General features: G+C 56.6%; 1 protein-coding gene across 3 annotated transcripts in view; it reads left to right on the plus strand.

Annotated features, from left to right (window-relative positions):
- Positions 1-26,340, plus strand: part of TTC7A (tetratricopeptide repeat domain 7A) — a 106,150-nt gene that overhangs the window by 52,579 nt on the left and 27,231 nt on the right. For all 3 annotated transcript variants that reach the window (XM_079791691.1, XM_079791692.1, XM_079791693.1), the window contains exons 10-15: positions 1,247-1,330; positions 4,501-4,605; positions 12,307-12,424; positions 13,608-13,665; positions 14,721-14,793; positions 16,762-16,922. In XM_079791691.1, the coding sequence (XP_079647817.1) occupies positions 1,247-1,330; positions 4,501-4,605; positions 12,307-12,424; positions 13,608-13,665; positions 14,721-14,793; positions 16,762-16,922 (599 nt within the window). The remainder of the gene's footprint in view (positions 1-1,246; positions 1,331-4,500; positions 4,606-12,306; positions 12,425-13,607; positions 13,666-14,720; positions 14,794-16,761; positions 16,923-26,340) is intronic.

Below are 26,340 nucleotides of genomic sequence, written 5' to 3' on the forward strand. Positions count from 1 at the left end.
GCTGGCCGGGGTGACACCGGTGTTTTGTGACTTCCTCTCCTGACAGGGTTCTGAGCTGGGTAGATGGACCCCTCCCCCATTCTGTTGGACAAACCCTGCTGGGGCAATGCTCTGGGCTGTGCCCAGGGGGTGGTGCCTCTTTGGGGTAGGGGGGGCCAGGGGTACTGAGCTGCCCCTCTTTCCTGCCCCCTGCCCACAATGCACGTGGCACACACAGTTTTGAGCTCTTAAGTCCACGCTGAGATCAAGGTGGCTGTGGGGCCCTATCTCAGTGGGCCTCTTGGCAGTAGATTCTCTTTCCTCGCGGTTCCGAGGGCTCCTGAAAGGAGGGACTGACACCTGCCAAGCCCCTGCTCACACCAGGCACCGAGCCAGGTGCTTTCTGGGATGGTCCCCTCTTTAACGTGGGAAGGACAAGTGGTGTTCTCTCAAGTTTATCACGAGGTCGGCGAGACCCAGAGAGGTGGTGGTTGGCCAAGAAGGTGCAGGGTGTGCATGTCGAGCCGGCATGCGAACCAGGCCCCTGAGCTCTCAAGGTGCGTGCCGTCTGGTCCTGTGCCCCTCACCTGACCCCACACCACCTGATCATGGCCACGCGATGAATCATATACGGGCGGCTTCTGCCTCTAGTCCCTGGAACCACGTCGATTGGAGACCGTCGGGTCTCAGCAAGGCAGTCCCTGGTCTGGGCTGCCCAGGACTGGCCCGGCCGGGGAGCAGTCGATTTTGTCGGCGGGATGAAGAGGAGCTTTTCCATTTGGGCGGCATTCTGTCCGTGGGCTTTGCAGCCAGCCTGCTCTGCCACTTACAGGCCTGTGCCTCTGGCGAGTCATTCGAGCCTCAGCTTCCTCACCTGAGAATTGGGGGTAATTCGACAACCCCCCTCCCAGGGCTGTTGGCAGGAGTAACTGAGCTGATCCCTGTAAAAAGCTGAGAACAGCGCCGTGCGCAGTGTTAACTGTCAGCTGTGGTTATTTTATCGGCTGTCTACATTTCGAAAGCACTTTTGCAAATCTCCTTTCATTTGCTTTTCACCATCACCCTGTGAGACCACTCACCTGCCGTGGGGGTGGGCACCGAGGGCCCGGGTTTCCCATGGACGGGAAACCCCTGGGGTCTTCTGACTGGAGCCAGGCAGGCCTCCTGCGGTCTCCTGGGCCAGGGCCTTGGGCGGTGATGACCCTGGAGGGCGGGATGGGTTTGGTGTGTCCTGGCCGAGAAGTGCTGACCCGCTCCCTCTCCCCAGTGCCTGGAGCGAGCCATGAAGTTTGCATGTGGAGAATTTCACCTTTGGTACCAAGTGGCCCTCTCCATGGTGGCGTGTGGAAAGGTAAGGCCGCGGCCTGGGGTGGTGCATCACCCTCAGGGAGCCCTGCTCTCCTCTGGTCCCTCCCAGGGGTGGGGATGGCACGCAGGGCCCAGAAATGTTTGTCAGGCGGCTGATTTTCATCTCCAGGAGGGTGGGGGCATGGGAGGGCCACACACAGACCCCGTGTGAAGCCCATGTGCACGTGTGAGTCTATGGCTGCTCTTCTCTGAGGGTGGGGCACTTCCACGGTGAATTGACGGGAAGACTGCCTGAGTCAGGCGGCGGGGGGGGGGGGGGGGGGGGGGTCCCAGCAAGCCTGCTCGTGAACCTGGAGCTGACCACATCCCGGGAGGACGGGCTGCATTTGCTCTCTGCCCTCCAAGCCCTGCTCCAGCACCCCTCGTTTTCCCTCCGATGAGAATCACACTTACATAAGCCCCTATTTTAAGTAGCGACATGATAGGGAAAGCTTCCCGGGGCTGGGTACCGGGGCTGTTGGAACTGAGGGTGCTTCGAAGGCAGGAAACAAGGTGGCATGAGCTCGCAGATCATTCCAAGAGCTGTAAACACCCAGGGCCCTTTCGTGGGGCTGAGGGAATTCCTCGCCCCCTCTGCCCCCGCCTGCCCGTCCGTGCCACCTGCCATTTCTAGCCCTGCACCGTCCGAGATTGCCAGCGCCTCCGTCACAAATGGAGGGCGTACAGGCTGGGTCCTGGCAGGGAGAGGGAGGGAGAGCAGGTGCTGTAGCCTAGCAGGTGGGAAGTCCAGCCAAGAATCAAGTGGGAGCCTTCCCTGCCCCTGCCCTGCCAGGCATTTGTCTTCCCAAGCCTCTCCCCATACCCCCATCACATTGGCCACCCCACAGAGCACCCTGAACATGTCATGATGTACCCCAGCTCTGTGCCCAGCAGCGTCTTGTCAGGGCTCAAGGAGAGTTTAGAACAGAGATGAGGAGGGAGGAGTGGGGGCTGGGGCTTCCATGGAGCCTGGGCAGACAGTGCACAGGGCATGTGACAGCTTCCTGCCTCCAGGGAGCCGAGAAAATGCCTCCAGCTCTGGAATAGTGAGCGTGGACTAGGAGAGCCAGGGCCACATGGGTTCTCGCCTTCTGTGAGTCATGGACCCCTTTGAGATGCTAAGGAAAGCTGGGACCCCTCCTCAGGAGAAAGCACCGCCCACAAAGTTAGCTTTAATTTCTGTTTGCTCCCGGAGGCCCCCAGTCTCAGAGAAGGTGCGTGTTAGCCTGGACGGTGTGGGGCCTTCACCTCCTCACTGAGAAGACCAGGCTCAGAGGGGCTCTGATGCAGCCTGGCTCGTTCCAGGCCCCCGGAGCTGGTACCCAGCCCGGCTCCTTCACAGGAGCAAGGCGCACACGAGCATGGGCTTACGGATGGGCACGAGGTGATTGGTGAGCTTCTCACACGAGGCCCCTCCTGCTGGGTTACACCCACCCATGCGGCAGGAGATTGGTCTAGAAGTACACCCTCCACCTCCCACAGGTCGGAGGGCCTGGTTGGCCAGATCTCACCTTTTCTAAGACCCTAAGGTGGAAATCAAGGTTCTGTACCTGTGATTGTGCCCGGAAGGTCTCCCAGGAGGTGAGGCGGGCAGATAGGTACCTGGCACTGCAGCCTCAAGAAGAAAGTGAGTTCCATGGCATGATGTAGGTTGCTCTCTCTTTTGGTCTCCTCAGCAGTCACATTGGCTGCGTTGCTAGGTAACCAGTATGACAAAAAAAAAAAAAAGTGCCGGCTGCTCTGACTGCAGAGTCCTCAGATGGCTCCTTAAATAGCAGCGTTTTGTGGTCTGTGTGGGGGAGAATGTGGATGTGGAGGTCAGGGTTAGAGAACCCTGTATTTCAAGGATGCACAGGTCAGCAGCCAGGGAAGGAAGCCAAGGAAAGGCCTCGAAGCTTGCTGGGGTGTGTGGCCAGAGGGGCGGTGGTGCAGGTGCTGGGAATAGCTCACAGGGGAGGGTCTCGGGAGAGGTGGAGGGCCTGGCAGCTCTGTCAAGCCCTTCAAGGACCCTCTTGCTCCAGCCCACACAGGGCACCCTGTGCATCCTCAGCCTGCCAAAGGCTGCCATCTGCCAGCACCTTCTTGTGGGTGGTCCTCTTGTTTCCTGAGAGAGCAGTGGGGGACAGTGGTCTTCTCTCTCCAGCCTTCCTGGTAGCCAAGAGCCATGGCCTCTTCCCCTTCCCACAGTCCTGGGCAGAACAGGCTGTTGGCTGGGACACCTGGAATTGGCCTAATACGCCTGAGCCCGGAGCCCGGAGCCCGGGAAGTCACATCTGGGCTGAGAAAAGCTCAGACTTTCTATAAAGGGTCAGCGAATAGACAGTTTTGACTTTTCAGGCCAAACAGTTTCTGTGGGAGCATCAATGACAACATCAATTCTGCCTTTGCATCGTGAAAGCAGCCACAGACAATACATACATGAATGGATGTGGCTGAGTTCCAATAAAACTTTATTTACAAAAGCAGGCAGAGGGCCAGAGTTGGCCCTCGTACTTACAGCAATGCTTGGTCCATAGTGAGATCTAGATAAGTGTTGCTGGTGCTCTTCTCGTTACTGTGATTAGTTATGTCCCTGCCTCGCCCGGGATGCTCCCCGCTTGGGCCTCCGTCCACCCGTGGCCATCCTCAGCAGGTCCAGTCTAACTGAGTCCCTAGAGCCTTGGGGCATCCCCATATCCCTGTCTGGAGGTTCTCCCTGGCTCTGCCACCTTGGCTTCGCTCCTCCTAGTCTGCCAGCCTTTATACTTCCACCCGACTCCCTACCACCGGCCCTGCCTCCAAGTCCCATGTGGTTTTGGCCTGATCTCATCATTGCTAACCCAGGAGTGTTGAACTCAGAAGTTTGAGACAGCCCCTTTCTACCTCTTAAATTTGTATGGTTCACATCTGAATTCTTTTTAAAGAGCTTCCATCTGTTGCCACCTTAGCTGTTGTCATATCACTTCTGGGTAAGGATCACAGCTTCCATTCTCCAGATGTGGAAACTGAGGCCTAGGAGGGACTTGCCTGCCCACACTGCCTGGGCTCCTACTGGGCCCACCTCCTGGCTCTTGAGAGGAAAGGGCTGCAGAGACAGGGCTGGCAATTTGGGAACGCCCCCCATTGTGCACAAGGTGCCCAGTCTGTTGCCACCCAGGGCTGCGCGTGATGGCGACGCCTGCTCTTTCTCTGCAGTCGGCCTACGCTGTGTCGCTGCTACGGGAGTGTGTGAAGCTGCGGCCCTCGGACCCCACCGTGCCCCTGATGGCCGCCAAAGTCTGCATCGGGACCCTGCACTGGGTAAGTGAGCTGTCGGAGCAGGGTGGGCAGGGCCCAGGTCCTGGCGGCCTCCTGCGGGAGGATGAGACGGGGACATGCCCGTCTTGCTGTGTATGTGACGTTGATATAATGAAAAAACATGGAGGGAGCTGGATGGGCCAGGGAGGCTTCCAGCAGCAGGAGGAGGTCTGGGACTAGGCCTGGAGGTCTGGGAGGCAGCCACACAGGCCAGCGGCAGGCCCTCCCGTCACAGCTCGCGTGCCCTCACCCCTTGATTCGCAGGGAAACCAAGTCTTTTCAGGGAGACTACAGGCATCTTGCACCCTAGAGGTAGAGCAGCCTTGGGTTGTGGGTGCTGGCAGAAAGGAGACCCCCCCAGGCCGAGCAACGCAACAGAGGGAAGTGGTATGAGCTGGAAAACAGAGAGGGTGGGCTCGCCAACCCCTAGCTCACAGTCCTGTGTATTCCCCGGCTCCTGAGAGGGGCCTCCGCTCCATCACTAGGATGAAGCCCAAAATATCCACCTCGCTGAGGTGGGACGGGGGAGGGCATCTGTGCTCCCCAAGGCTGCCAGCTCTGAGGTGGCTGTGGGTCCACCCAGCCAACAGCCGCCCTTGCCAGGAAGTCCTAAATTTAGGTCTTCCCGCCGTGGAGGAACTGTTTCCCTCAGCAGCATAATTACAGTAATTATGTGCATTCAGATTACATGGTAATAAAATTAGGATCAAATCAGTCCAAATTGAAATCAGATGAGTTAGGAGCAAAGGCATCAATGACAACATAAATAGAAAAGCCCAAAAGGAAAAACATGCAGACTTGTCACCAGAATCGGGGAGGAGGGGAGTTGTTTAACCTCAGCTGAGAGGGTATTTGGGTTAGGGGGCTGGTTTGAGCCTGGGTTTAAATTGGGTACAGGCTAGAGTGGGTCCTGTTGGAGGCCTGCGGGGTGGGGGGTCTCCTGGTGGCCTTCCCTGATCGAAACCTCACCTCTGTGGCTCCCTAAAGCCTCGCTTATACCTGCCTTGGACACGTAGCACATCACATTGCAGTCATTAGTGTTACTTTTTTTTTTTCTTTCAATATATTTTTATTGATTTCAGAGAGGAAGGGAGAGGGAGAGAGAAGTAGAAACATCAATGATGAGAGAGAATCATTGATCGGCTGCTTCCTGCCTGCCCCCTGCTGGGGGATTGAGCCTGCAACGCGGGCATGTGTCCTTGACCAGAATCGAACCTGGGACCCTTCAGTCCGCAGGCCAACACTCTTATCCACTGAGCCAAACCGGCTGGGGCTCATCAGTGTTTCTTGAGGGAAGCAACTGTCTCTCTTCCTTCTTGAAACCCCAGCCCAGAGTGGATGCCTGGTGCTTATTGGATGAATCGTACTTGCTGATGAGCACAAACACGTGGCACCCAATTCTGCCTTATATGGTCCTTCTCTTCCCGATTAGACAGGGAGCTTCGTCACCTTCCGTGACTTGCGCCCTGAGCCCCCTCCCCCACACAGAACCCTGCACCTACGAGGTGTTCACTGCCATCTGATGGAATGACGCCTGCCCCAGCTGGCCGGGAGGGACGGGTGTGGGAGGTCGGCATCTGGTTCAGGGGTGCTCCCTGGCTCCTGGGTTGTGCTGGGCGAGAACAGAAACTGGCTGTTGGCAGCCAAGAGCCGCCTGTTCTCAAGGAGGCCAGCAGCACTCTCGGTTATCAAGGCTGCGAGCAGGAAGAGTGGGTCTGACTGGGCACCCAGGGGGGTGCTGGTACTCGGGACACAGCATGGATCCTGAAAGGTTTCTGACATCACCTTGTCCGCTTTCTTCGCAGCCATTCTGGCTCACATCAGCCCCCAGCAGGCCCAGCCATTGTGCAGCCAAGCCCTGTTAGCAGGGGACAGAAATCTCCGGGTGGACAGTTTGGCCCAGGTTGCAGGAAGGGAGGCTGAAACTGGGACATTGGAAAAACGAGTTGTGCTGGATGAAACCGGCCTGGGTGGCCATGTGCCCAGAGGCGGAGCACCTGCTGTCCCCATGTCCTGTCCCTATGCCCGGAGCCAGTGTGGGATGGCCCAGGCTGGGGCCGGGTCTCAGGGCGGGTAGGGAGGGGACCAGGCAGAGGGATGGTCACGTGCTGGTTGATGTGGGGTTTGCAGGGCGGGAAGGGGGTGGAAGCAGCTGGGGAAACTATGGAATCAGGTGGGATTCCTTAGCCTGGAGCTCCCCTAGGTGACAGCTGTGTGTGGCAACCTCCCGCTCTGGCACAGCCAGCATCTCACCAGGGTCCCCACTCAGTGATTTGGGACAGGAGAAAGGGGAGGTGTAAATATTTTTTAATATCCCTTCAAACACAATTATTTGAAAGTCATGCAATTGAAAAAGTTGACTTTTCTAGGAGGACAGGAGATGGGGTATGTATGTGTGCTGTGTGTCACACACACAAAGAGAAGGAGAGGATGTTGTGAAACAGAAAAGCAGGCCATGCTCCTCTTTGCAAGGGTCTGGGGTGCCGTCTCGGGGCCACTTCCCCTGAGGGGACTGTGGGGCGGTAGAAAGAGTGCAGGCTTTGGAGGCAGAGAGGGCAGGGCTCAAATTCCTGCCTACCCACTTGGTGCTGTGTGACTTCAGGGGAGTAATGTGCCCCCGCCGTGCCTCATCTGTAACCTGGAAACCCCGGAGCTGAGCAGTGTCTCCGCTCAGCACATTGCGGGTGCCTGGTCAATGGCAGCTATCCCTGTGCCAGCCTCTTCAACATAGAGGCTCTCAGAAGGGATGTGCTTTTTGGTTGTGCCTTCACTTTTCAGATCCAGGGGTGGGCAGAGCCAGGAAGATGGATTCAGTGTGGAGGAGGCAGCTCTCCTGCCATTGGCTTGTGGGAATTAGGAAGCGTGCCTGCTCCTCCGGGGAAGAGGAAGATGCAAGTGCATTTTCAGGCTTTTCAGTCGAGCAGATAACAACAGCTCCTGGGCCTGTGGGACGGGCCTCAGGAGAAACCCCGGTGCAGTTTAAACAAGCGCTGCAGGCTCAGAAGTGACCTCTCTCTCGTTCCCAGGAAGGGAGGAGGCAGTGAAGATTCCAGGGGACAACCTCTTAGGCAGCCCTGGAGGCGGAAGGCAGCCTGAGCGTGAGCAGGGCGTGCAGCTGATGCCCGTCTTGTGTGGCGACCAAATTAGGACACTGGAGAGATGCAGGAACTTGTCCAGTCACTTTTCTTACTTCTGGGAGGCAAAAGCCAAGGATCAGCCCATATCCTTGAGTGCATCCTTTCCCCAAGGGTCAGGGAGGAGAAAAAGGAAGAGCCACAGAGGACAGCAGTGGATCAGGCAGCTCAGGGAGAGCCAGATGTAGATCAGGAGACCTGGGTCGGAAACTCAGTTCCACCACTTACTAACGCTGGGTGGTCCCCTAAGTTCCCTGTGCCTCAGAACCTTCGACTGTGAAACACCATCCCATCAGGTGGCTGCAGTACCGGGAAGGGTCAGGTGAGCTCTGATTCACTCTAGAATTGTGGAGGGCGAGGGCCAGGGCCAGGGCCAGGGCCAGGGCGAGGATCACTCCTGGGTTTTGTGCAGTGACATGGCTGCCGTAGGTAAAGGATGTATTAAAAGCAGTGTATCGTTGGGAGGGGAACAGTTGAAAGTAACTTTGAAAACCCCTCACCCTAGAAGTATGTTGATGAGCAAGGAGGGCCCAGTGCTGTAACCTGAGCGAATCGTGCAGAAGCAGGAGCCACCACTACAGAGCTACCCGCTGTTGCTTTTAAGGCCACAGAAAGAAGCATTGGGAGGTTGGAAAGGACCAGTGAGGTCCTGGGTGGGGAGAAAATGGCTAGATGGGCAGAGGCTGGGAAGCTCAATCAACTATTTGTTTTCACAACCCAGGTTGACACCCATTAGTGGGTTGTGAAATAGAACTCTTTAAAAAGTAGTTGAAATAGACTGTTATGGAATAGGATAGGAAATATCCGAGTGTATTAACCACGGTTGGGGCGAGTGCTGTGACAAAGAGTATATTAATGGTTACATGTCTGTGCGTCCTGGACCATGGGCCGGGGTCAGTGGCCTCCCAGGGCTGTGGAGACCCAGCTTGTCCTGTGTAGAGTCACTCCTTTTCTGTGACTGAGGGTCAGGCCGGAGACAGAGGGCGGGCAGGCATGTCCCCTCCCTGGATTCAGGAGGGTCTTTGATGCCACTTCCTAATTGGTCACCGAGGTCACGTAGCTATAGGGGAGGATCTGCTCAGATGGCACTGGCTACATCTATCAGGCTGAGATTTAAAACATTTCTGGAAGGTTGAACTAATTGTAAATATAAAATTACAACTAATAATGATAGTTTACATTTATTCAAGCACTGCTCTGAGCATCCCCCATGACTTCATCTCATCCAGTCCTCTCAGAAACTCGATGAAGCAGACAGTTGTTATCCCTGTTTCACAGAAGAAGGAACTGAGGCACAGCAGGGTGAAGTGCTGTGCCCAAGGTCGCCGTTAGTGAGTAGCCAAACCGGGATTTGAGCCCAGCAAGTGTGGCCCCAGAGTTTGTGTTCTTAGCTACTAGGCTGCCCTGCTTTCTGCGTGGAGAGCTCTTCCTGGGTCTGAAGCTGACTCGGATCTTAGGTTGGATTATAGTACTTGAGGACAAAGATGGAAAGGCCACATTTCAAGGGATTTAGGAATCCCACTCTTGTCTTAGAATTGGGCATTATTTATATATATTTTTTCCTTTAAATATATATTGGTTTTTAATATATTTTTATATTTAAAATACATATATATTTGGGGGTTGTTTATCATATTGTATAATGTCATACTTAATAGACTGATAACATTTCTTTTCCTTCATAATCACTGCATTGGCTCCGCATGTAAAGGCTGCTTGGTTTCTGGTAACAGAAATCAAAGTAGTGTTGGCCGTATAGGAAAATGGCACATGGAAGCCTTGTGAGTTTGATTTGAGATACATGCTGACACCATGCTTAGAGATCATGTTAAACTATGTGACTAAGACTGGCAAGTACTGGTGAAGGAAGGCTACTGGCCTGGGGGTCAGAGTGGACCACAAGTGGACAAGCTAAGGGTGTATGTTTTTAAAGCTAAAGGCTGGTGAGCTCTTTTCATCCACAGTATGTGTCTGAACTGGAGAGTAATTTTCCCTGTTTGCCAGACATCGCTGAGCCTTGTTCCCCGCACCCTTGCTACGTGGGTTGCAGGCGGTAGAAGCTGGCGTTGGCCGAGTGTAAGGACATGGGCATGGGAAGTGTTTACACATGGAGTGCAGTGGGTTTCTGGATTCTTTTTATAACTTGTACTTGGTGGTTTATAAAAATAAGCCTGTTCCTTTTGCATGAGGCATAATGAGGCCTAAAGACAGTGTGTGAGATGAGTCGATCAGCAACGGGGATATTAGGAAGGAGGAAAGGTGCTCTTTGCTCCCTAACCCTTCCCATGATGCCTGCTGCCTCCCCTCTCCCTGCCGTGAGACCCCAGCCACACGATTGCCTCTCTCTTGAAGCTGCCATAGTCCCAAGCAAGGCCCACACAGTGTAACCTTAATTAAGAGCCACCTTGTTCCGTGGGGTCTTGCCCTGCTTTGTGTGGCTCACAGAATCCCATGCAGGTTCACCAGGCAGCCTGCCCCCTTGTCATTGGGCACCCCCAGCTGGGCCCAGCACAGAGTGTGGTTTGTAGGGAGGAGGAGTTACAGTGGGGGTTGCAGCTCTGCATTTTGCGGATGAGGACCTTTGGGGCCCAGAAACTAAATGACTTTCTCAAGGCCCCGTGGCTGTCAGGTGCCGAGCCAGGGTCAGAGCCGGGGTCGGGGACTTGTCCTCCAGTGCTCTTCTTGCAACCTGGTTCTGACTCCAGCAGACAGAGCTCAGCATCTCCATCTGTAGGCCCACCTGCCAGTTGGGGCTGGGCAGCCAGCAGCCGTGGAGTTTCCTGAGCTGCTGCCTCCCCGTGAACCCCAACTCCTAGGGTCTGATGGTGTCAGAGGCCCAGCTCCCTGACTCCCTTGTTTTTTATGTTTAATTTATTTTTATTTTTATTGATTTTAGAAAGGAAGGGAGAGGGAGAGAGAGATAGAAACATCAGTGATGAGAGAGAATCATTGATTGGCTGCCTCCTGCACACAGCACACTGGGGTTTGAGCCCACAACCCAGGCATGTGCCATGACCGGGAATCGAACCGTGACCTCCTGGTTCATAGGTTGATGCTTAACCACTGAGCCACGCTGGCCAGACTCCTGTGTTTTTTTAAAAACCAGCCTACCATCCTGGATGGAGGTGGCCCATTGCCCGAGCCAGCACCTTGAGCTCTACCACGAGGGCACTGGAGGGCTACCCTGGTCAGCATTTGTCAGGGATGGTGGTTGGGCCACAGAGGGATTCAGCCCTCCTCAGTCATTTCTATCTGGGCTCTCAGCTCACCCTCTCAGGTTCCCTTGTACGCGGGTCTTATTTTCCCCCTCTCTGTCCACTGACTGGGTCCTCTGCTCCATCAGCCTTTTCCCTGCACGTGGTTCGCCACCGCTGTGCCCAAACGGTGGACTCGGCTCAACTCGCTTCTCCACGCTGATGGCCTCTGTCTCAGCATCTCAGCTCCGCACTCCAGGGAGAGAGTCCGCATGGCCAGGTGGTCAGGCTACCAGATGCAGAGCTGCCCCTCTCCCCAGGGAGTGGGGTTGGGCCTGGCAGGGACAGGAGCGGGGCGGGGCACACTGGCTTGGGCGCCAGAAGCCGACTTAGGTTTGCCTCTGCTCCCTGGTTGGCTGACCTCGTGGGCCTCTCCTGGGGGAAGACACCCCACACAGGGACCGTGGGGTGGCAGTGGGCTTTGGCTATGATCTGTTAAGCCCCTTTGCTATGGGGTAGAACCCATCTTTGTTCCTGGTGACACGCACTTGGGTACACTGCCACACCAGGCTTGTGGGCAGATGGCATTCCTGGGCCTGAAAGGAGGAAGGGGGCATTTCTTGGAGGCCTGTGGGCTGGGAGTGGACATGGCCGAGGCCCCTGGCTGCCCCCTTCCTCCCTAACTGGCCTGACCACGTGGGTGGCCCAGAGGCTCTGGAGGCCTGCCTTGTGCATGCCCCTCTCTGTGTCACATGTTGTATATGATGGTACATGCACACATGACCTGTGCCAATTGGTCCCTTTCCAACTGGAACCGGACAAAAACCACCCCAGGCCTTTGTCCCCTGAAAGGTTTGAATTCTCTGTGTCGGGGAGCGAGCTCACGGGCGCAGCAGAAGTGGCAACCTGACCACTCTGCGGGGTGGGCAGTGGCCCCCAGGCCCAGCCCAGACCCCTGCCTGTTCCCCCTGCCCTGGCTTCCTTCTGCTGAGCAGGGACAAACACAGGTACCTACAGAGGCAAGATGAAGAAAGGAACTGGCACAGACTGGCCTGGGCCTGGGTCCATGCTCTCAGCAGAGCAAGTGATGGGAGGCACAGGGCCCTGGGACGAGGGACGCTTTCTCTGAGCGAGGTAGTGCCCTTGAGCACAGGCCCCTGGGTGGGTGGAGAGGTCCAGGGAGTCACTTTAGAGGTAACAGCTTAGATCCTCCCACTCCCGCTGTGTGGCCTCGGACAAGCCACCTGGCCTCTCTAGTTGTGCTGCTCACACACAAGGAATGACAGTTCTGAGTGATCGGGGCTGGTGACTGTGAGTGGCTTGCATGCCAAGGCCAGCAAAGCCCTCCCGGTGACCTTTGCCTCTCCTCTTTGCAGCTGGAGGAGGCGGAGTGCTTTGCCATGATGGTGATCGACCGTGGGGAGGAAGCTGGGGAGTTCCTCTCCAAGGCCTACCTGGCGCTGGGCCTCACCTACAGCCTGCAGGCCACCGACGGTGAGTGCCAGGACTCGGAGCCTCTTCTTGGGGTGACTCAGGCCTCCTAATGGCCTCTTGTTCCACCTCCCATTATATCCCCATTGACTCTTTTGGGATACATGTGCGTGCGCGCGCGCACGCGCGCGCACACACACACACACACACACACACACACACACCTCAATCCCATTTTCACTCTTGTCCACACTTCACACCTCTCAGAGATGCCTTCTTCATCAACCAGATTTTCCCACCCTTCAAGGCCCAGCCCCAGCTCCTGGCAGAACTCGTGCCAACTCTGCCTCTGGGACCCTTGGTGGTGCTGGCAGCTGTAGTGGGCTGCCAGCCGTGATCCCACATTCTAGTTCATTCTAGTTCACCTTTAACCTCAGCACTGCTATAATCTTCTGGGGTCTTTTGAATCTCCCTCCATGTATGGTGTAGAGCTGGGTATACAGCAGGTGTTTAATAAATACTTGTACTTGGCAGAGGGGTTTCACTGCTGCCACTCAGATCCTAGCATTCACTCTCCAAACCTGGCAGCTCAGCTGTGTGTCCCCATGGACCAGGCAGCCACCTACTTCTGTATTCTTGCAGCTTGAGAGGAAGGGAGCGATGGACTCCCCGAGACTAAAACTGGGATAGGAATCAGCCCCTGAAAGTATAATAGAGGTTATGGGGGGTTGGGGGGGAGTTAGTGTTCAGTGTGTGTAGACTTTCTGTTAGGAATAATTAAAAAGATCTGGAGATGGATGGTGGTGGTGGTTACACACATTGTGAATGTCCTTAATGCCACTGAACTGTACACTTAAAATGTGCTAAAATGGCTAAAAAAGAAGCAGCAGCCTCATGGATAAGGAAGCCCAAGGAGGCATGTGGCCAGGATGGAAGTGGGAACCTCTTTCTCCAAGCTCGGGCCTTTGGGAGGGTCAGGTTGGCACAGGTGACAAAGAAGGCAGTGGGGTGGAAGGGCCTGGTGTGCCAAGAACCATGCCAGGGGCTGGGGTCAGGTGGACACCTCACACCCTCCCCCAGTAACCAGGGCAGTGGGTGGCATCAGTGGAGGCTGTTGGAGTGCCAGCATTTGCCAGACAGGGCCCGATGGGGCCTCTCCCTGCAGAGCGTGTGTGCCCTGGGGTGGGGCAGGGCTGGTCGCACCCTCAGCACCCCCTCATGGCTGTCTCCATCCTGTCTCCTGCAGCGACTCTGAAATGCAGGCAGGATGAGTTGCACCGGAAAGCACTGCAGACGCTGGAGAGGTAAGGGGGCCCGAAGTGCACAGGGCACAGGTGCCAGTGCACATGTTTGATCTCAGTGGACCCTCTGGTGTAGACAGAGCAAAGGTTTCTGTCCCCATTTTATTGGCCAGGAAACCGAGGCACTGAAAGCTCACACATGAAACAGAGACAGGCCTTTGGGGTTGGGTGGGCGGTGGGGCCTTTCAACACTGGTGGACCACCCCCTCTCCCCCAGGCTGAGCCTCAGCCCTCCTGAGCTCAGGGTTCTAAAATGGGAATAATAACCCATTATTGTTGTGATGACTACCTGCAATAAAGCAGGAAAAGCACCATGCACAGTGCCTTACCTGTAACAGGAGCTCAAAAATTCAGTGGCTATGAGGACTCCCCATCCATAGTCCTCCAGAGATTTCCTGGCAGCCACGGGGTCAGGAATGTGGGGGTGGGGACGTGGGGAGGGGAGGCAGAGAAGACCCTCCCCCAGCAGCAGCCTTCCCTCCCTCAGACCCATCCTTGCTGAGCTCCTGTCTCCACACAACCTTGGCCCCTGACCTCCCCCCACTCCTTCCTCAGAGCCCTGTGTGTCTGATCCCTGACCCCCCTAGCGCTGATGTGGAAGCTTCTGGGTACGGACCTTGTGCCAGCTTCCTTGGGATATGTACACACCTAACTCCCTTCTGGGCAGGTTGTTCCCGAACCCAGGGAGATCGGAGAGTCCCATCCTGGGCGCCCAGGATAGGGGGTCATTTTCTTCCTTTCTCTGCCGCCTCTACACTCCTGAGGCTTCTTGCCCAGAGAGGCCGTTCCCAGCGCCTCCACCCTCAGGAAGGTGTTTCCTTCTGTCCTACGTGGAGAGGGCAGGCTCCAGGCTCTGTACAAGACCACCACAGGGCCCCAGCCAGGCCAACAGCTGCCCCTACCATGGCTTTCTGCCCAAGCCATCACCTCCCGGCTAGGCACCCTTCCGAGCAGACCCCCTGGTGTAGACGGGGCACACGTGGCATGCTGGAGGCCTGTGTCAGACACTGGTTGCTCAACCCTTGGCGATTGACTTGGTGCTCCCTTTCCACACACAGAGCTCAGCAGCTGGCACCTGGCGACCCCCAGGTCATCCTCTATGTCTCCCTGCAGCTGGCCCTCGTCCGACAGGTGGGTTCCTAACCCCCAGGTCTCTGGGGGCTGCTGATCTTTTCCTGGCACCACTGCTTTTACCAGCTGTGTGACCCTTTGCAAGTGACTTGACCTCTCTGAGCCTCTATTTCCTTGCCTGTGACAGGAGCATCTTCAAATCCACCTCAGAGGGACCTAGTAAGGATCAAGTCAGAGAAGGTGGTACAGCCCCTGACCCAGGTGGGCCGACAGGGGCATCAGGAATAGGTAGCACACAGAAAGAGAAGGGTCCTAGCAATAGGAGTCAGGGCGCAGGGAGGGGAGAAGCCAGGCCAAGGCAGGGTTGAGGGAAAGCAAACAGCCACCTGACAAGCCCAGGGAAACAGTTCAGAGAAGCAACTGGAGATGAGACCAGAGGCCAGGAGTTGACACAGACAGGAAGACCAGCCTCCAGGCCAGTGGACAAGGCCCCACATACCCCTGGACGAGGCCCTTGGCACCTCCCTGCCACTCTCTCCAGGAGCATCAGTCTGGTGCTCCCTGGAGCACGGGCAGCGAGATGCCTGGGACCACTATCTTCAGCTCTCTGTCAAAGAACCGGTGCTTTTCTTGCCATCAAACTTGTGATAAACCTTGGGTGATGTGTTTTTTGATCTCTTTAATTATTCAGCCACCTCTGATGAATGGCAGCTATTGTCTCAGAGAGATGGCTGGGCCAGCCCAGTGGAGCCTGGCACCCAGTGTTCTTGGGGACCCCAGATCTTGGTAGCATCAGTGGGTCAAGGACCCCTAAATGGACTCTAAGCTGGCCCCTGGCCTGCCTGGGTCTCAGGCCCACTGGCCTATTCTGCCCAGAGCATGTATTGCTGCCCGAGCAGTGAAGGCTGTGGGTGTGGCTCCAGCACAGCATGATGGGGTCCACTCTGGAGAATCACCAGGGTAGGAGCAGCCTCGGGGAGGCACGGGCAAGCCAAGCTGGCAGCCACATTGGCCTCAGCTTCCTCCTTGCCTTTCCTCGACCTTTCCACAAAGGAAGGTCCTCATGGGAACTCTCGGAGTCCGGCACCGCCCACAGTCTGCACAGAGGCCAGGTGGAGACCAGGCAGGGGCCAGATACCCTGGGACCCAAGGCCCCCCAGGGAGCATAGGGGGATCGGTGTCTGAGGTTGGATAAGAAGCCAGGCTTTCTAAAAAAGACTTACAAGGCTCTTGGGAGAAGGTGGATAAAGTCGCAGTGGTTGGTCTAAGTGCCAGACCTGAGAGCATGAGGCCACACGCCCCTCAGGACTAGAAGGAGGAATCTTACCTGGTCCTTAGCTGCCTGGCTAGCGGCCTGGCTTCGAGGGCTTGAAGAAGGAAACACTTTTTCACACATGCGTGGTCCTCTGCACAATATTTGTCCACGTCCCCTCAGCCACTGTAATGGCTCTGGCTGTTCTCATTTTGCAGCATAAGAACTACAGCTCAGAGAGGTGAAGCCCCTTGCCCTAAGGCACCCGCTGGAACATGGCAGAGCTGGAATCCTGCCCCCATCTGACCCCATGCTCTTGCCACTGTGAGCCTCTGAGTAGGAGGGGCATTTATTTGTCGGCCCCTGTCACTGCATGGACCGGTCCAGAGAAGAGGGCTTGGCTACCTCTAGGTAAAGACTGGTGGCCTGGTGGTCCTTAATGACCCCCACTCCAGCTTAGGAAATGCTTCCCAGTGTCTACGGATCTTTTTGCTGCTCCACACATCTGCTCCTCCTACTTCCAAGTGGGGACAGCAGAGGCTTCCTGGGCCTGACTTGGGGCCACAGATCCCTCTTGCCATGTGATTAAGCGGGGCGGGGGGGTGGGGGGGTGGGGGGGGGAGGTGTTTTCTCATCAGAGCACCAGCCCTGCCCCTCAGTGCCCATAGTCTCAATTGAGTCTCGTGTCCCCTCGATGGCTGGTGCCTGGCACCAAAGTCCTGGAGGGAGGTGTGGGCCCCGGGGAAGGTCACTGAGCTGGCGGTTCTCTCTGGCAGATCTCCAGCGCCATGGAGCAGCTGCAGGAGGCCCTGAAATTGTGCAGGGATGATGCCAATGCGCTCCACCTGCTGGCTCTCCTCTTCTCCGCCCAGAAACACTACCAGCTCGCGCTGGACGTCATCAACATGGCCATCACGGAGTACCCCGAGAACTTCAAGTGAGTTCCCTGGGGGCACCACTGGCTGGGGGGCGGGGTGGCCACAGATGCCAGACGGTGAAGAGATGGGAGCAGAGCTGTCCTGATGGAAACACGGAAAGGGGACTCATGCCCCTCCTCGGGCCCCGGGCCCAGCACCTGGCATCCTACTGCACGCCGTCTCTTCCTAACTCCTAGACCGAATGCTTCCTGCTGGCAGAATCACCTCCCCTGGACTAATGTGGGGAGTCCACTTTTGAAAACCTGCTTGAGGCACAGCAGGAGTGGGGTGTGTCCAGGAAGTGGGGGGGGGGGGCCCTCTGGCTCTCCCTCAGCTCCTCCCAGCCAACCCAGGGGAGGGCCTCCACCTCCTGCCAGCTCTCCCTCCTCCCCGGCTCTGACTGGGTGAGGAAGCAGCTTCTCCCCAGTCCTCCCTCCCTTACTGGCAGTGGGTGCACTGTCCACCCACCCCTTTCCTCCAACCTCAGGTGTCCAGTTCTTCCCCAGGACGCTTCACTCACTGAGGGTCTTCCTGGGTAGGTGGGGGAGGTGGTCCTTGCTGTGAAGTTGGCGGCTCCCCTGGGAGGCCCCTGGGTGGACTTCTGGGCCTCCATGAACACCTGGACCTGAACTCTAAGGTTTGCACTTGGGACATGGCTTTCCTCAGACCCTCAGAGGGACCCTAAACCCAAAAAAGTCGAGAAGTCTCGATACAGACTGTGCTGTTGGTCAATCTGTAAGGTAACTGTGCCCCTCTTTGTCAGTTGTGTCCCCGCTTCTGCAGGCAGGAGCCTTCTAAAGGGGCAGCAGCCTCCCAACAGAGCTCCCCCATCCAGACACCACAGGGCCACTTCTGGGGCCTCAGGGGCTGGGGCCGTGGGGCCAGCAGCAGGGAGACCGCTTTGAGGTCTGAGCCAAGAAGGAAAGTGAGTCTCAGCCCCAGAGGCCTCCTCAGGGTCTTCTGTTCCTTGATCACGGCAGAGAGGCCCACTGGGGAGCTTTTGGGGGCCAGAGCACCCCATCCCCTGTGATGTCTGCACACTGGGGTCATGGGGTGGCGAAGCAGTGACAGGTTCTTGTCTCTGAGCCACCCTGAGCCCCTCACCTCCACAACCATGAGGAGCCCCAGCTTGATCTGAGCCAGCCCTACAAGGCTGAAAGAGTAACTGGAAGTAACATGGGAGCTCTGACCTCCGGAACGGTGAGGGGACGATCCCTGTGTCTTAGGCAGGGAAAATAAGTCCGTCTTTTAAAAAGGTGGGGTGGGACACCCACCTCCCCACAGCTCTGGAGCGACCACGGCTCCGCAGATAAGTCAATACCATTCCCCACAGAGGAAACCCCGGAGCGCAGAAACCCACGGATCAGCAGGAAATGTCACTGAGTCCATTACCGGTCAGGGATCACTGAAAAATGTCATTGCTCTTCAATGGAAACTGTGTCCTGCTTCTCCAGCTGCTCCCTGCACTGGGAACAAGCTGCGTGGCTCTGGCTGTTGCCACGGCAGTTAATTAAATGACCGATCCAATAAATATCACTGCAGCAAAAAAAAAAAAAAAAAAAAATCAAACCCCCTTCACCCTGACGTCAGCCCAACAAGGTCTGTATACTCGGGGGGGGGGGGGGGGGGGGGTCTGTCTGCCACCGAGCTCCTCCCCACCGGCTGTCCCAGGTGGCCGAGGCCTTTGGAGGCTGCAGAGCCTGCCTTCGTGAAGGAAGAGGTGGGCCAGGTCCGTGTCGGGGGTGGAGGAAGCCTGGCACAGGGGAGGGTGTCGCTGGGTACAGTGGGCCCCTTTCCACATGGGCTGTCCCCTTGTGAGGCATGCCTGCCTCTTCACCTGTGCCCCTCCAGCAGCCTGCTCCTGCTTCCCACGCCTTCGTTCCTCACCTGCCAGAGACTGGCATCTGTCCTGCCTCCTCTGCTTCCGCGGTCTGCCGTGAGACTCGGGCAAGAAAAGGTCTTGCGGTCGGTGTACAACCCCGTGAGGGCCAGCAGTGTGGAGGGGCCTGGGAGTCGGCCACTACAGTGTAAGCCTGCAGCAGGTGGGCAGTGCACGTGGGCCAGGCGCTGGCGGGGGGAGCCCTGTGTGTGAGGGAGGGCGGGGCAGCGGAGGCAGGGACGCTCGGTGAAAGGTGTTGAAGCTCTTCAGCGGCACAAGTGGCCACTCTTCCCGCGGGCAGTCTCAAGACTCCTGGAGAAAAACCCAGCTTTCGTGGAGTTGAACTTTTGAAAATCCTCCAGAATTCAGGGATTAGAAAGCAACGCAAGGAAGACTGTTAATTTCCGTGCTACGGGATGACCTTTAGTTAATGGAGCTTGGGTTTAAAAAGGCAGGAACGTGATGAGGCAGAGAGCGATGGCCGCAGGGACAGTGTGAACCTGGCACGGTGGGAACCAGACACTCAGCAGCTTCCTGAAATCCCGAGGGCTTCCGACTAAGCCCCGGACACAGGTGCTGGCCAGGCTGGTGCTGGTTGGACTGCAGGGGGCCTCATGGGGGCAGCAGCCACCCTGTTTGGACCCGGTTCCAAGCCAGGCCAGGCCGGGGAATGTGACAGGGCCCATGCCAGCTTGGAGATGCCTTTGCTAGTCTTTTCTCCTGGTCCTGGTGGTGGGAGGCAGCTGGGAGGCCCTGAGGGGAGGGACAGGGCTATGGGGTCAAAGGGAACAGGCCCTGATAAAGCGTGGCTCCTGAAGCCCAGGGCTCCTTGGGGCTCTGGTTTTAGGTAACAGATTCCTTGTGCTTTAGTCAGGCTGCTTGTAGTGAAAGTCGCCATGGTAACCAAACAACATTCCTGGGCTAATGATGGGAGCTTTCCAATAACCAGCCTGTCAGTCACTGCCCCCACCCCAGGCCTGGCAGCCTGCCAGACCGGTTTTGAAAGCCCAGGCCATAGGGCTGGACGCTGAGGAGCCAACTGGCTTGCCCTGCCCAACTCCTCAATGCCAAGGCTGCCTCCTCCCACCCCTGTGGATCCGGGTAGGCCCTCGTGGGAGTTTCTGCCCAGCCACCTCAGGTTCAGGGGGACTTGGAAGGTCCTGAGGGAAGGTGTGTCAGAGCCCCAGGGGCACTCCCCAGCACAGGAACAATGTGGCCCTCTGGACAAGCTGCGGCTCGCACGTAAACAAATGGAACCATCAAAGCCATCTCCCCAGAGAAACCTAAGCTGTTTTGGAAAATGTTTGAGCTGATAACTAGGCGTTGGCTGAGGCCAGACCTCAACCTTATCCGGTGAAGGCGAACATCGGCCCCAAGGGCACCTCTCTGATCTACCTGGCCTGCCTCACCTTTCTCTCAAGTGACATGTGACATGTTTGTAGTGGTGCATTCCCGGAGCAGATCAGGGTCCTGTTAACATTTCTGACTTAAACCCAGTGTGTTTATTGGATGGATCCATTAGGGACTTGCAGTAGATCAAAGGGACACTTGAAATACCAGCCTTCCCGCGAGAAGGCTGGAATCGGAGGTATGAGCACAAACCTACTTTATCACGTTGCTGCACTCATTAAACATGTTCGGCTGCTGCCGCCCCGCTGAGGACCAGAGCCATGGCTTACACCTGCGGGCCGTGTGGTCGAGGGGTGTTAAGCCAGGCATAATCACTGGCACTGGGCTCTGGTCCCCAAAGGTCAGTTCCTCATCACTAAGCTGGTTTGACATTCAGCGTTTCCCTCCGCTGTTGTTCCCTGGCTGTTCCCTGCAGCCGCCTGTGATCTCGCTCTGTGTGACCCAGCAGTCACACAGTCCTCAGTCTCTCCCCGGAGGGGGCTGCTTACACTCAGACCAGGAGGGCAGGTGAAGTTTGTTTTTTGTTTGCGGAGGAGAGGAAGGAAAGGAAAGAGGTATTTGCAGATTTTTCCAAAAGGAATTCTTCTTTTGTTCTAAAGTGGCTTTTAGCCCTTTGCTTCCTGACTCCTCGATCTAAATCCGTGCTGAGGCAGGCACCGGGGCCCAGGGCACACCATTCTCTAGCAGGAGGGGCCCAGCCCCGAGAGGAGAGGGCAAGGGGCATTCATGCCCGTAGAGCGGGGCTGCCTTCCGCTTTGCCGGGGGTGGTCTTCAGGTCCCAAGGGTCTGCTCGCTGTGCAGAGGTCATAAACCAGGACCAAGGTGTTTGCTTCTTGGTGTCTTATACCTGGCTGGGAGCCTCGCTTCGTTCCACCTGAGGACCTTCCTTCTGGAAGTTCCTCCACCCCCCAATGGTTGTGGAATGGCTCTGGGTGATGTGTTCGTATCCTTCACGGTCGTGAATTCGTGTTTGGAGAGTCATCGGGAGGTGACTGCAGGTGGCCTGCAGCTGGGAGCATGGGCCTGGAGGCCATCAGTCAGCGGGTGAGGCGGTCTTGCCGTACAGCCGGCCACACGGTGTGCACTGGGGTCCTCCAGATGAGCAGGTCTGGGAAGTCAGGGGAGGCTAACTCCAGGAAGCAGAGCTAACAGGCTGCTGGTTTTTAACGCTTCAGTTAGACCAGTGGTCGGCAAACGCGGCTCGCGAGCCACATGCGGCTCTTTGGCCCCTTGAGTGTGGCTCTTCCACAAAATACCACGTGCGGGCGCACACATACAGTGTGATTGAAACTTCGTGGCCCATCCGCAGAAGTCGGTTTTCGGCCTGGGCGAGTCTATTTTGAAGAAGTGGCGTTAGAACACTCAAGGGGCCAAAGAGCCACGGTTTGCCGACCACTGAGTTAGATCACAGGGAATGAATTTATTAGGTGAGAGATCAGCGTGGGCCTTAAAACACTAGGGGACATGGGAGAGTGTCACCATTGGTTTTTAGGGCTAAGAACAGCTGCCATCGGGGTCACATTGGGGTTAGTCCATGGGACGGTAATAAAGCCGGGCCTGGCTATGGCCTTCTCCCTCTCCTGTCGGAGGCTTAAAATGATACCCTCAGAGAGCACCGTGTGAGATTTTAATCAGTTAATTGCCCTGGTGGAGTCTGTCCTGGAGGCATGACAGAGGCGCCTGGGAGACCCGTGTCCCTCAGTGATCCCTGGTATTTCTGGGCCGCCCTGTGACTGCCTGGTGGTTACAGCCTGATGGGGCAGTGGGCAAGGGGGCGATTGGCTCCTACCCAGAGGGGCTGCTCCCCTCTTCTTCCTGCCCCCATCCTGTCCTGGAGGGAGGGGATCTGTGCCTGGTTGGGCGGGCCCCTCCCACCCCACCTCCAGACCTCCATCCCTGCCAGTCCGGCCCTCTAGGGTGCCCTCACTTTGCTTCTGAATCCTGCCCATCCTCAGAGGCTCCCCTCGCTCCACTGGGCCTTGAAGCCCCTGCATGTTCCTCAAAGCTGACCCACTCAACTGAGTGCTTGCTCTTTTCTTCTGTTTTGTTTCCTGGTTGCCTCAGGTGTATTGTCTGAGCTTCCCCTGAGTTTGGAAGCACCTCTGGGGCAGAAACTGTGACCTGTCCTCTGTCCCCTCCTGTCCTCCTGCAGGGAGCCCACAGCTGGGCCCAGCACCCAAGTAGACCCTCCCACGGGTAGGCCATGGGGAGGGTGGAAGGGAGCACGTGGGGATGTTGGCATCCTACGATCCTCAAGAGTGCGCACACCCCTTACCCTGTTTGGTGGTTGTTTTGACTTATTTGGTTTAATCTTTATAAACCTACTTTAAAGGTGAAGCTAATGGGAAAGTTGGATGATATCTCGAGGTCAGGTAACTACTGATGGCAGAGCAGGAGCCAGAACCCACAGCAGCTGATGAGCTGAACAACCCTGGGGTGCTGGAACCCCCAAGCTTCAGTAATAATAAAACCGCAGGGCGCCCAGCGCCTGCTCTAAGCACTTCACCTGCATTTACTCCCTGAAGCCCCTCAGCAACCCCAGGAGGTGTAGGAACTCCCATTGCTCCCACTTGACAGAGATGGGCCCGGAGGCACGGAGGGCGTAAGTGAGCGACTGGATGTCACAGGGGCCAGGTAAATAGTAATGACAGGGCAAGCGCAGGCTGGACCCTTTGTGCCGTGCCAGCCCCTGCATTATTTCCACCTAAGAACCCCCGGGGCATATGGATGCTGTCATTCCCATTTTATTGATACAAAACAGAGGCTCTGAGTAGTTACGTGACTTGCCTGGGATCACGTGGCTAGAAGAAGGGAAGCTGGGATTTGAACTTGGGTTATCAAACGTGGACCCTGCTTTTCACCACCACGGAGCCAGACCTGGGGCAGCCGGGTAGGGGCCCATTCATTGTAAACCCTGTGCTGTGTGCAGGCTTTGGCCTCCCGGCCGGGGAGTAAGGCTTTCCAGAGGTGTGGCTGCCTGACTCAGAGAATAGCCTGCTTTTTCACTCAATTATGTGTTTTCTGTAAAAATAGAACACTTCATTAAAACAGCACAGTGCAACCATCAGCTGGAATTCCTAATTACTGTCCTTTAAAGAGATAATGCCCCCTTTTGTGCATTGGCCACACCTGCCGCCACCCCTTCCCCCAGTGTGGAGGGCTCCCCCGATGGCCAGGAGCCAGAGGGATGGGACAGAGCCACTCACGTCCCAGCAAAGGGATGAATGTGCCGGTGGGGCCAAGGAGAGTGGAGAGTTCTGCCGGGCGCCCGCAGCTGCACTTCCCTGGGGTGGTCTGCCCCTGGGAATGCCCACGGCTCTCCAGTGAGTCTCCGTTGAGTGACATTAAGTCAGGCATTGAGGGTACAAAGATAAGAAAGACGTGGTCCCTGCCAGAGCACAGGTCTGGCATGGAAGACTGGTAATGAGTGAGCCGTCCCGGGTCAGGGGGGCTGACAGCTGACCTTTCTCAGGGGTGACTGTGCACCGGGACTGCCTTGATAAGTTCTATTGCCCGTAGGCCCCCAACAGCCCTCCTGGGTGGGGCCATTACTGCCCCTGCTGTGCACAGCAGGTAGAGCTCAGAGAGGTGAAGGCACTTGCTAGGGGCGGCAGAGCCTGATAGCGTCTGATGCCGGAGGCCATGTTTCTCTCCGTTTGACAGGGAGTGACCCAGGGCCACAGGTGGCTCCCTCAGGCGCCAGCAGTTACTGTGTTCAAGTGTTTATTTTGCACGCTGAGTAGTTTCAGAGGGAGCTGCTCTCAGGAAAATGAAAGGAAAAATGTGGACCCACTGTACCTGCCGCCCACACAGCCCAGGCCCTTCCCTGCAGCCAGTTCCCTCCTGCCACCAAGAGTCGGGGGCAGGGGTGAGCAGCCAGGGAGGGGACCCGGCAGAATGATGGAGGCTCCTGGAAAGGGGGAAGCGGACAGTATGATCTCTGACCCCAAAGCAGTGCTTGCTTAGCCAGAGCCAGTCATAAAAATATCTCCTCTTCACAAACAATTCTTTTTAAAAAGAATTTGGAAAGGCATATGCTCCCCAGTTCTGAGGAGGCTCCCGCTAAGATACTTCCTCTTCGCAGCAGTGGAAAGAGAGGATTTGTCTTTGCCTCGAATGGAACGGCTCTGAGTCTCCATCCTTTGGACATAATTAGCAGGCCCATCCTGATCCTGCCCCAGGAGTGAGGCCAGGCAGGGCCCGGGGAGGGCGGGGAGGAAGAGGAGGTGAATGCCAGGCCTACCGAGCATTCCCCTGGGAACCTCCATCATCCGCCCTGGCCAGAGCGATGGGGAAGATTGGCAAAGCTGGTGACCTGTGGTGACATCCAGAGACACTGACCTCATTGGAGTCTGTCTTCCCCCACAGGACGGGGCTGGCCCAGACACAGACAGACACACAGATAGACTCTACAGGGCTGGACTGGGAAGGTGATTCCGGGGGTGGCAGGTCCCCGCCTTGACCAGAGCGCAGTGGTAGACGAAGTGGCTGAGGGAGCCTCGGCCGAGGTGCCCGCTGGCTGTCGGGGCTTTGGTGGCATTCTCAGGGGGGGCGTGAGCTCTCAGAAAGTGGGCTTGTAGCTGCACTTGACCTCCCCGCTGGACCAAGGGCGCACAAGCTGCGTCGATTGGATGGGGCTGTGGAGAGTGCCGGGACCTAGGATTCCCACCCCCCCCCCCCCGCCCCGGAGCCACAGCCTCACCCTGGGTGGGACAGTGCCTGGCGTGTTTACACTGACCCTCGCTCTTTGCCCTTCTCCGGAGAGAACACACACTTTCACATCTGCCTTCAGATGCAATGGCGTGGCGGGGGCGTGCGGCCTTAAAAGACCTCAGTGTTTATTCCACATGGACTTCTACAGCTCAAATCAGGAACTTGCTTGCAAGCGGGTCACAGCTGAGGCTACTGTGGGTCTGTCCACCCTCCATCCTCTTCCTTTCTCCTACGGGCCTGGGGTCCCAGGAGCCACGAGGAGGACCACCTGCCTTGCCAAACAGGCCATGAGCTTGGGGGCTCTCTGCGAGCTTTCAGAGGCACCTGGCCTGAAAGCTGCTTGCCCGAGTCTGCCGGGTCTGCAGGTTTGGAGCCGGAGTCCCTTCCCTGAGCCTGAATGCAGCTGCGGGTTCTCAGCTGTGGGCTCCCTGAGCAGACGGGGCAGGAGGCCTCGCTCCTACCTCACAGGTCTGGAACCTGTGACCTGCCCAGCTGTGCAGCCCCGGAGCTGGGACTTTGGCTCGGGTTTCTCACTCCTGGGCCAGTGTCTGTCCACTCTGAGCGAAGTCACAGTGCAGGGCCCGAGGACAGCCACGTGGCCATGCCTGCCCTGGACTGGCTGTTGTCAGGGTGCGAGCAGACTGCTGGGTGCCAGTATCCCAGGCCTTCCTGTCTCAGATTCTTCCTGGTGGTTCTGTTGGCTCTGCCTGGGGGACTGTCCTCTGGGATGAAGACACCCCCCCCCAAGTCACAGGGAGCCAGGCATCTTCACGGCGTGTCCAGAACTCCCTGTTCCTCCCCAGGCCCTGGACAGCTTTGCTTCTGGACAGCTTAAAATGGGCTCAGCCAGCACGCTGCTGGCTGGCTGCGTGAGCCAAGCTCACTGCAGTTAGGAAGCAGCACGTGATCAGATCACTCTCCTGCCTTCCCAGCCAGGACCCAGCACCGGGAAGTGGGATCTGAAATCTACTCTGATCTGACAGGATTGTGAGGCCTAGACCATGGCCGGATGGTTGTAGCAACACACGATTCCCAGAACCAGGCAGACACCATGTGCTCAGCGCTGGGTCAGGCGCTGGGGGAGCTAGGAGGACACTGGTGTGGAGGGAGGCAGGGCCCTGTCCTTCAGGTGGGGGACGAAATAAATGGTGGTTTTACCATCTGTAGGCAAGGTTGGCCACATACTTGTCTGAACTTAAAAATGTTTGATATATATATATATATATATATATATATATATATATATATATATATATAAATATATATATATATATATATATATATATATATATATATATATATATATATATAGTGTGTGTGATTAAGTGCTAACTGCAGACTATCCAGAACATTGAAAGAAGGGCAGGGGTGGTCATACTGGGACTTCTCGGAGGAGGAGGACTTGGAGCCACTCGATTAAAATAGTGGGCTTTCTA

This window comes from Cnephaeus nilssonii (assembly GCF_951640355.1).
Source record: "Cnephaeus nilssonii genome assembly, chromosome: 15".
Classification (NCBI taxonomy): Eukaryota; Metazoa; Chordata; class Mammalia; order Chiroptera; family Vespertilionidae; genus Cnephaeus; species Cnephaeus nilssonii.